The sequence below is a fragment of the Apaloderma vittatum genome, unplaced genomic scaffold, assembly GCF_000703405.1.
Source record: "Apaloderma vittatum isolate BGI_N311 unplaced genomic scaffold, ASM70340v1 scaffold28414, whole genome shotgun sequence".
NCBI lineage: Eukaryota > Metazoa > Chordata > Aves > Trogoniformes > Trogonidae > Apaloderma > Apaloderma vittatum.
The window spans coordinates 936-11,781 of NW_009714784.1; the positions used below are offsets into that span (position 1 = coordinate 936).

At 39.7% G+C, this 10,846-nt stretch overlaps 1 protein-coding gene across 1 annotated transcript in view; it reads left to right on the forward strand.

The window, feature by feature from the left end:
- Window positions 1-325: 325 nt before the first annotated feature.
- Window positions 326-10,846, forward strand: part of LOC104273538 (retinal-specific ATP-binding cassette transporter-like) — a gene marked incomplete at its 5' end in the record, with an annotated part of 35,046 nt that continues 24,525 nt past the window's right edge. The window contains 8 exons of the mRNA XM_009868898.1: window positions 326-424; window positions 3,351-3,384; window positions 6,008-6,185; window positions 7,525-7,656; window positions 8,380-8,519; window positions 9,333-9,470; window positions 9,735-9,922; window positions 10,731-10,821. Of these exons, the coding sequence (XP_009867200.1) occupies window positions 326-424; window positions 3,351-3,384; window positions 6,008-6,185; window positions 7,525-7,656; window positions 8,380-8,519; window positions 9,333-9,470; window positions 9,735-9,922; window positions 10,731-10,821 (1,000 nt within the window). The remainder of the gene's footprint in view (window positions 425-3,350; window positions 3,385-6,007; window positions 6,186-7,524; window positions 7,657-8,379; window positions 8,520-9,332; window positions 9,471-9,734; window positions 9,923-10,730; window positions 10,822-10,846) is intronic.

Consider the following 10,846-nt stretch of genomic DNA (forward strand, 5'->3'; position numbering starts at 1 on the left):
TCCCTTGGCAGGTGCTCTCTGTATGGTAAGGATTCAAACTGAATTGTCCCTGTGCAAGGAGTAGCTTCATTCTATAATTAAACCACGTTCTACTGAAGAAAAGGTAAGGCCAATCAGATCACATATTTTCTGACTATTTTACTTCTGTCAAAAAAAAAAAAAAAGCAAAATCTGTTCTGTGAGGTACTTGGTGAATGGTTTGGCCTTCTGATACGCAACACTAGGGCTGCAAATGTTTATAGCTCAGACTTTGCCTAGATGAATTTATGCCTACTGAGGAATGTGTTTGTAAAAACTGCTCTTTACCTACTTATTTTTGTTGTAGGGGACTATGGGCTACCACAGCCTTGGTATTTCCCTGTGCAGGAATCTTACTGGCTTGGCTCTGGAAACCCAAAAGTTGAGAAAGCAGCAACTGCTGATGGTAAGTTCTTTAAAAACTTTAGTGTTTAGAAATAACTTCAAAATCGCTGATCCTCTTAGAGATGACTACATAACATTTCCATTACCTGAGCTGCTGCAAAGGTTATAAACAGCCGAACACTGGGAATCTCAGCAGGTGCCTTTGAACTTGGAGCAGCCTGCTATTACTAGGCTGATGAGAGGTGAGTCACTGTTCCATCTGAGAGCCTTTAAAGCGTGGGTTAAGAAGCAAAATAAAACCCCCACTCTCTAACCAACATCTTTTGAGACATTCTTATTGCTTAACACAGCATTTGTGAAATGACTCAAAATCAAAGGCAATGTTGATCTTATTTACACAGAGGCTCCCCCATCTTTCTAAACCTGATTCTTTTCTGTCTAGTCTGAGACTAATTTAAGTCTGTTTACTTTGGGTGTGTAAGCAAGATCAAAATTTATGCTACCCTTGGACCAACTTGAAAAAACGCAGAAATCCCGCTTTTGCTGATTTTTTTTTTCTATACTTTGATACTGGAGTAGTTAAGAACAACACATGGGTAATTGTATTTAAACAGGAATTAATGCAGAATGATGATTAATGTCTGGAATAGAGGCTTGCTGAAGGTGGAATTTTGAAATCTGTCTCAAATTTACAAGGTAACTGAAACCAATGAAAATGACATATGAAGAAATAATTTATTTCAGTCTTCTCATAACCATCAGACAGACTGCTGCTGACAAGATGGTCTCATCTTGAGGTGATACCTATGAACCAAAGGGGAGCTAATTCTTTCTGTGAACATGCTAATAATATGTCACTGCTCACCTGTTTTGATCAGAAAGGAGAAGGTTGTAACATTGTTTTTTTGAAAAGGTTTTTGCCTTCTGGTGCGTTCTGAGCTAATGAACAGATCTTCCTTTAGACTTGCTCTGAGGCTGTTCAGAATGGTAGAGGCTTGTCTAGATATTATGGAGTCTGCTACCTGCTTCAGATTTGCAAATGCTGCCCATCACATTGGAACTTGACTGTATAGGAAGGAGAATGAAAGAGCCAAAGGAGGACTTGGAGAATGTTTATAGATTAAAGAAAGATTTCTGAAGATAAGGTGACAGCCACTACATCTCCTTGGCTTTGTGTGGGCATATCCTGCACCAGATATGGTGACTTTGAATATGTCAAATTTGGAGTACAGTTACTTACAGGATTTCAATGTTTTCTATTTATTTAGTTTAAGCCTAAAATTAACAGAAATTAAAACCTTTTTCTGATTATCTTAATGCTTCATAAGTTCTGTGTGTTCTTTAATACATTTCCAATACAAGGTAGACTCATGATTTCTCACTACCCAAACTGAATATTGTGAAAAGGCTTGCAAGCCCCAAAATACTCAGTTGCTCAGGCAGATCAGCAACAGAAAATTTCATACCTACTAATTTATTGCCAGGGGTTGGTGTGTTTTTGTGAGCTTTAACAGCATTTTTTACATTACTTAGAAAAAACATTTTACTTAAGTGAAGCCCAGAGTTTATTTCATAGGTGAGCTGATCTAACAGTTCACTGTTGAGGAAAAATGGGACAGTCTTTGCAGTGCCTTCCACAGCTGTCATATTTTTTGAGATAGTCACTGTGATCTGAATTGGCCTTATTTTTTGAGGATTGAACCGGAAATCCCTTTTGATCTAAATTATTCCATTATTATCTCAGCTGGCCTGAGTGTGCTCATACTTATTTCATCCTCTCTTCTACAAGATATTGCCTTGGGTTTTCTCACCTGGAAAGGTCTCTCTGATTAATGCCTTTGTAGGAAGCACATGATTCTAGCGTATTTGAAGAATTAAGATTTTTCAGTACCTTGGCTTACATGAACAACTGTAGAACTTTTCTCAACTCGTATCTTTCCTTCAACAATAACACTAAGCATTTTCTTAATTTATTGTATCTAGTTAATGTACTGGGAAGAAAACTGAATAAGAAATGTCAGATAACCTAAATGCACAGCTGAAAAATTAAGCTAAACTGGTAAATTATCTTGGTACTTTTAAAATTTACTTCTATCAGTCACTTTTGTACCCCCCACTTGGCTGTTTTAAGTGACACAGTAAATTTGTTTATGTTATTTGTTCACCAGGTAATTTTATACAGTTATTTGGGCTAAAAGGCTAAAATTTGTCATAGCGGGAAGTTATGGTGAAATTTCACAATAAAATTGAGGCCTAGGTTATCTAATACTACTTGCACTCTAGGCTGCCAGCTTGAATTTATGTTATGTAAACAGATCCTTCAGGGACTCCCTCTTCTTACATTGCTGTCCCCGTTATTGATTTTATGTGACTGTTTTCTTTCGTGGCAGCAAGGTCTAAGACCAAATTGGAAAGCCAGAAATTCTTGCACAAAAGTTTAACACCAACTCCCTCCTTCTCACCTGGAGATAGTCTCTTAATCTAAGTAGCAGTTTTGTAGTTTGCTTTTCATTTAGCATTTTCATTTTGTTTTTCTTGTTCTCACTCTGTAAGTGACTGTAGGTCTAGGAAATTTTTGTATGCCTTTCTCTTTATGGTGATGAATTTGGTTTAGACCTGCATTGATGAAATATAAAGCACATGCCTGATATGACTCAGAATCTTTTACTCTGAGTCTATATTTGCAAAATTGTTAGTCGACTTTCTTAAAGATTTGTTCCTGACAGTGTGAAGCAGATTTTAAACTAGATGGCTTCGAATGCTGCATTCCTAACTTGAATTTTAAAAAATTATGATTAATGCTCTTGGAGAGCTGAAGACTTAAAAGTACCTCCTTTTTCTCAAAGCACGTCTAGATATAAGATAAACTTAAATTTTTGTTAGTTAAATGTTGGTTACTTTTGGTTTATATAGAAAAAAGTCCAGAGTCAGAAGGATATGTGGATCAGAAGGCCATGGAAGGGGAAAAAAATGAAAGCACAACAAAGAAATCTGAAGAACCTGAAAAACCAGAAGAAAAGAGTGACAACCAGAGGGAAAAGGATGGTAAAAACAAACAATGTAAACACAAACGAGAAAAAGAACCCGGCGAGCAGGGGAAGCCTAAGACAGATGTCCAGGACAAAGATGAAATTAATAGTAAGGAGAGAGAGCAACCTGAGTACTTCTGAGATACTTTACTCATTGTACCTTACAGCACAACTAGATGTAGGGATGCTTTGAGTCAAACTACGGGAGCCCAGTAGGCTGCAGAGCGTAGCATGTGGCTGCCAGAGCTAAACTCAGAATGGGCCCTGACTCTCCCAGATACTCTCTTACTGATTTCTCTAGTTGACAGTCCCTTAGAATGTCTTAGCCACCTCGCATAAGAGAGCTCTGTAACTGTTTTATTGTGCGAATGTTTCTGTGGCAAGTTATCGTTCATGCTCAGGGTAGTCCTGGAGACACATACATTGACTTAGAATTAAACAGAGCCATGACTTCAATCAAAATGCTTATACTGGAAGAATATTCTTTCCTCCTCGCCCCTCCCCCCTCCTTTTTTTTCTTACTTATCTTTAGTGTGTTTTGCATCTATACGGGAAGGCTGGTTTCAAAGGGATTTATCTGAAGTGCTCTGTGTGTCTGTCTACAGCCTTTTCTGATGCTGACATTAACCACCACCTAAGAATTCCTGAATGACCTGCCTTGTTTTCAAGTCTCAGTGTCTTCTTTTGTGGAGAGCCAGAGGAGTTTTTTCTGTGTGATGCTTGGAGGAATGCATGTGGATTCCATAGCAAAAGTAACTGCTGCAGGCAGCTCTAAGCCGACTCTGACTCTCTTGAAAAGCTAGAGATAAAAGTGGGGTCATCAGAGCTCCTCACGTAGGCACTGAAAACGTGCATTCAGGGTGAATGGAAACAGGACAGGACTTCAAAAGAAAAAAGACAGGCAGGGGGCAAAGGTTATTTCAGCCAATCTTCTCCTCGTACTGCCTTATCTTTGTGGGGCTGTACTCGCCAGCTCCCAGGTTCCAGCTGCTCCATGGCCACAGAGGAATGGCTTTGCTTGTCACTGCACAAAACAGCCTGCCTTACCTTTCAGCCAGCCACACGGAGACTCGGAAACAGAGAAGCTAAGAGCAAACCTGGTTCAAAGACATTTCCAAAATGGCTTTGTGAAAGAGCTAGTGCTTCATGGAAGAGTAGTGGGATGGGAAATGGAGCTTAGTTCTACTAGCTTAACAGAGCAGGGCAGACACACTGTAAATCTGTCCTAATTTCTTCATACATTTTAAGCAGAACTTTCACCAAAGTACCATCCTCATCCCTCACAGATGTTGCCACATCTGAATAAGGACTTAAATGGCCCCAAAATAGCCTTGAGGGAATAGGATCAGAATGGAGAAATATAAATCACAAAAAAGGGAGCTCAACCCTCCACCAGCGATGCAAAGCAGATACTGGGAGAGATCCTCAGCGAACTTCCCTCAGAACTTGTCAGTGAGTCTTGCAGGCGAATACGAATTGAGCTTGTGATGCACATAACACCAAGATGATGCCTCGGGTGCCAGTATATGCATAACTGTCTGGCCAGACTTGGTGTGAACTTGTGTAAATACAGGGATGTTTGCATCTGGCACAGTAAGGTAAAAGAAAACTTAGATTCCTTCACAAAGCAGAAGAAAAATTTGTCATAAACATAATTTTATGTAAAATAAAGCTACCCTTTCTAGATTAATTATTTACACAGCTCTCATGTACAACACAACTGGAACTTTTTCCTGAGTATTGTTTATAATGACAGTCAGACAAGCCACTAGTTGAGGTGGGGCTGGTTTCACCCAGATAGTATTGGCTGCTTTCCACACAGGCCTGCTGGGTACTGAACGATTTAAGTAAACTGCAATTACAAAACAAGCCTCCCTACAAAGCCTTAAGCATTCTATGTAAACAAAAGTGGACAGGGTCTTTAGTTTAAATTTCTCAACTCCCATAATTCACATTGCCCAAGGGCTTAATTTACTTCAAAGGAAGTTTGTTTTGTCTAGAAGCTGATGCAATAAAACTGTCCTGATGGTACTATTTACAATAATGCATTTTTAATCCTGAGAGAAAGCCATCCCATGTAGTGCTCGTGTTAGGTACTGCCTAAATCTTGAGCTGGCCTCAGCAAGGGGGTAAATTTCACCTACCAGGATTAAAGGCAAATAAAGCATCATTGTAAAAGAATGCACAGCTGGGCAGATGATTTGAATGGCAGATTTCAGACCGGCTGGAAAAACAACCTGCTGCTTGTTTAATGTAATCTCTCAGCCTGTCTAAGTATCTACAGATAATAACCTCAAGTAATCTTGCTGCACAGTAGAAACAGAAAGCATGTGCAGCTTCACCTGATCCAATAAGTTACCTGTCCATAGACTATTACAGTTCTGGGCTCTACCTCTCATTGATACGTGGGTGCATATAAATAAATCATGCTGCAGTTAGAAATTTTGCCTCTGTTTGGTACTGGTGTGACTGGAGAATCTGGCCCTGGGACACGATGCTGTATTTTACTGGATGCATGCTGTTGCTTCTACACTTTTAATGTGTCATCACTAGAACCAGAATTAAAACATGTGCTTTTATCCTTTTTTTTCATTCTTGATTTCTTGCCTTTCAAGTAAATACTTTCTTTGAGCCTGAGCCAACAGGATTGATTCCAGGAGTATGCCTTCAGAACCTGGTGAAGATTTTTGCAAACAGGCCCAAGCCAGCAGTTGATGGGATTAACATTACTTTTTATGAGGGCCAAATCACAGCCTTTCTTGGTCACAATGGAGCAGGAAAGACGACCACCATGTAAGTCTGTATTTTAGAAGAAGCAAATCCAGGGCAATGTTCTGTTGCTCTGTCCTGAGGAGCAATTTTCTCTTTTTACGCTTCCCTTGTTTCTCTACCACCCCTGCAGCTAGTTTGAACAGAACATCAAGCTTTTTCCAGACAAGGAAATGCTGCCCTGAGTGAAAGAGAAAATATCCTGGATTAGCTAAAGCCCTGGGAGGAAGGCAATGTATGACACAAGCAAAACTCTAGAGAGAAGGAAGCAATTCTCACCCCTCTAATAATTCATTTCATGTGGCCAGGCTCCTGGTAGGTGAAGAGGGAGAAGGATCCTCTGACTGAAAAAGCTGGATATTTGAAATCCACCACACTCCATGTGTTCTTGCGTTCTCCAACTGGCTTTAAATCAGTGATGGGTTTTGGTCTGTGCGTAAAGGAGTGTAAAATATAGGCCCTCTCTAGACAAAATGGTTACATATATTCAAGATCCCTGTCCAGATTAAAATATTCCTCTAGTCCTAGAACCCTAGTGTCTCAGGAAGCTGGACTTCAGGAATGTTCTATTTTCTTTATATAGATCTTTATTTGGCAAAACAGGATTAATTGCTGAATAAAAATTTCACGAGTCTGTGAGAAGTTCACCAAATGTTGAAAGAATGGAAGTGTTTTGTTACGATCTTTCCCAGTGTAACACCTTACGTTTTTTATATTAAAAAGGCTTTTAATTCAAATGCACTTTTAAATTTTTAATTGTTCCATGAGAAATGTGTTTGGTCCAAAAAAAAAAAAGCATTCTAATCTCCTGAATATTTTGTAAATTTGTTTTTCTATTCTCCTGATAAACCAAAAATTTCTATTGCTTTGAAATTTTCAGAACCAAAAAATCCATTATTCATCAAAATCTAGTAATAGATTCCACCCATTTGCAGCATAACATTTGACCGCCTTCCATTTTATGGAACATAAAGGTGTAGGGCACGAGTCAGCATGGCTGAAAACCTCAAACCGTTATTCTCTATCTTTGGTCCTAATGAGCTTTGGTTTAGATCCCTTTGTACATAGGGGTGATGTAACATGCTGAACAAACCACTCTGAAATGGAGTGGCTGATTGGAACAGTTTTATAATACAGACCAGAATGATATAGACAGGTGTATCAAAAATTATGTTAGCAAATCCACAAGATTCTCAGTGTAGCAGGGCAAGGGTATTTATATGTATGCTTTTTACTGAAGTTGTTTCATCAAGGTCCCTAGTAAGAAGTGATCATGCTCCATCTAGTGGAATCATGGAATGCATTTTCCTAACCTAGTGTAGAAAGACAGGAGAATGGGAACGTCCTCGTTTTATTTTCCCAGGTCGATACTGACAGGCCTCTTCCCACCCACCTCTGGAACCGTGCTGATTGGCGGCCTGGATATTCAGACTCACATGGACTCCATTCGGCACAGATTAGGCATGTGTCCTCAGTACAACATCTTATTCAATCAGTAAGTATCATTCCACACTAGCTTTAAGATTAAGGGTCCCAGATTATACACCTGACATATCCCCAAGCCTGTGGTGTTTTTCTTACTGTGCTGGCAGTAGATAGATCTCAGAGGCACTTCTCCAGCTCTTACCACTCACATAGGGTATGTGTTATCGTTCTCCAGCAGAAATCATTTAGCTGGGAACAAAGAAGTTTCCAAGGAAAATTACAGTGCTCATGGTGTTGGTGTTTTCTGTTGCAGTGTGGGTTAGCAGGAGTTCAGCCTGAGGATTCATGCACTGTAATTTAGGCCTCCTACAGCAGAAAAATCTGAACCAACAGTGCAGTAACAGAATAATTTTAGACCTGTATTTCACTACCACCAGACCATTTGCTACCTTCTGAGGTGATTTGCAGCTTTGCTGCCATCAGGTTTTGTCCATCTCAACAGCAGGCTCTTCCTTAATGCAACTACTCACATTAGTTCCTGTTTTTGTTGCCAAAAATGGATAGCTTGATGCCTGCTGCACCCGTTCCTTTAGTGGCAGGTTCTGCTTGAAAAGGTAGAGAAGTAGCCTATGATATCTGTGTGAAGTGTGTTGATTCCAAAGAAGATCTGTGATCCAGAATTAAGGTAAAGCAGCCTTTTTTCCTTTAGCAAGATAAAGTTAGAGTGGATTTATTGCTGCTTGCGGGAAAATCCCCTTATTCATGTAAATTGCCTTTCTGTCTGATTTCACAGCCTTACTGTAGCAGAGCACATCTTGTTTTACTCTCAACTGAAAGGGAGATCTAGGGATGAAGCTGAGCAAGAGTTGGAAGCCATGCTAGAAGACATGGGCCTCACCCATAAAAGGAATGAAGAAGCTCAGAATTTGTCAGGTGCCCACAGGATTGTTCTAAGATGTTTTCTCTGCTATCTATTCTTTGTCTGAGCAATTATTGTTTGAAGTACTTGTTTGAGGCCACACTCTGACACATCACTGTGCATTGCAGAGGTCTTTACTCTCAAAGAATAGATGGGACTCTACAAATAGTAAAGCTGGCACAACCTGTCCCTAAAGCTCCTGTTTCTTATAAATATACAACAAATTCAAATGTACAACAAATTAAAATATACCTAAAGCTGTTATTTTTAAATGAGTATACAAAAAAAAAATCTATCAATGTAAGAAAGAAACAGAATGCAATGTTCTATTATTTCAAAGCAAATGAAATACTATACTACCATGCTGCCTCACTGTTTGGATCAGTAATCTGTAATACTGTATTATTTCTCAGGAGTAATTTCTTTCATTGTAAAGGTACAAATGCATATACTGTTTTTGAATACATTTCACTTTCAGATTCAAAAGGGGATTTGAATAAACAGCCAGGTGTTCTTATACCAACTATAAACGTTGGCTGGTTTCACGTGAGAACATGACAATCTCGTATCTTCCTGCTTTTGCTTCTGGCAAGCAGGAACTGCAATGCATAAATGAAAAATATATTAAAAAAAAAAAATTCAACAAGCTTTTCTGAACTTCAGCAGAAAAAAAAGTGACTATTGATTTAACTTTGCAGAAATATTTGTCTGAGGATGTGTGTTGTTTTACTTATGTCAGTGTCCTCACACCGAAAAGCAATGTTAATTACATCCCTGCCGCTTACGTAATTCATCTCAGGCTTCTGGGTGTGTCTGTCCTCTGGTAGGTGGAATGCAAAGGAAACTGTCTGTTGCCATTGCTTTTGTGGGTGAAGCAAAAGTGGTAGTCTTGGACGAGCCCACTTCTGGAGTTGATCCTTATTCCAGGCGATCTATCTGGGATCTTCTGCTCAAGTATCGCTCAGGTAACAGGTTTTAGAGTGGAAGTTGTTTGTGTATTTGCTTTTTAAACTTGTCAGAGATACAGCATCTGCCTGCTGTGTAAACTTTCATGAGTTGTGGGATATCAATACAAGCAAAGATTCTTTAAACAGATACCTATGGATGCAGCAAACCCGGAACCTGTCTTTGGTGCAGAGAAAACCCTGCATTAATTGCAAAAAAACTAAGCACAGGTTTGAGTTGCTGAGATAGTTCGTGCCTTGAATGTTCCTCCTTGTTCCTTCTAGGCAGAACCATCATCCTCTCAACCCATCACATGGATGAGGCAGACATCCTTGGAGACAGAGTAGCCATCATATCCCAAGGGAAACTCTTCTGCTCAGGCTCTCCTGTATTCCTAAAAAACTGTTTTGGTTCTGGCTTCTATCTCACTCTTGTTCGCAAGATGAAAAACACCAGAATTAGAAGGGCTGCGGTAAGTATGTAGCTCCCTCACTGGGCTACAGTAAGTTTGTAGCTCCCTCACTGCATACATAACCTGAAAATTATTTACAGGTATTCACACACTGCACCAAGGTAGAAAGCAGTTAAGTGCTGCATGAGGCTGTGTACAAAACTGACTTTAAAATTATGAAAGCAATGAAACAATTTGATGACACCTCATGAAATTATATGGATACATGAGTGTAAAAATATTCTCTGATTTTATAAATATATATTCAGCCAGGCAGGTGAAAATAATGGGTGGATATGAAGTCCTCAGCGGTCTGTAGTTCACTCTGGTCAGTTAAGTATGTCTAGACTTTTAGCAATCAAGTTGCCTTTGCCCGTATACAGGTCTTTCTGATACTTGCTTTTGCAGCACACAGGTGAAAGAAAGGTGGTGTAGTTCAGTAACTAGCTCAGACACCAGAAGAGTCTACATTTACCCATAGCTAAACTAGCCTCACACAGCATGAGAAGTGCTGAGCTCGATTATTTCTGCCCTTAGTCGTGCTTCCAGTCTTAGTAGCAACATGATCTGTATACTTACGGCCACTGCTGATCACATTTCCCCGGGTATTGTGCATACAATTTAAAACAGAGAGATATGCTTTGTGCAGCTGGATTTATGTTTTCTGCATGCTTAATCCAGTCCTCAGATGACTTTCAGTGTTATATATTCAGGATGCGCCAGATAGGACGTATTTTTTCACTGACTCAAGCCATTCAAAGGCTGAGAACCCTGCTTTGCTTGTATCTGAAGCCCTTTCATCTTTATATCTATTGCTTGTGCATGCCAGTCACTGTGTAGCTGTGGGTCTCAGTGCTCCTGCTCCTGCTCCAGCTGTGCACGCAGTTACAGAGAAGAAGCTCCAGAGCTGGAACTGGACGGTAAGAAGAGGGATGGTTCGGCATT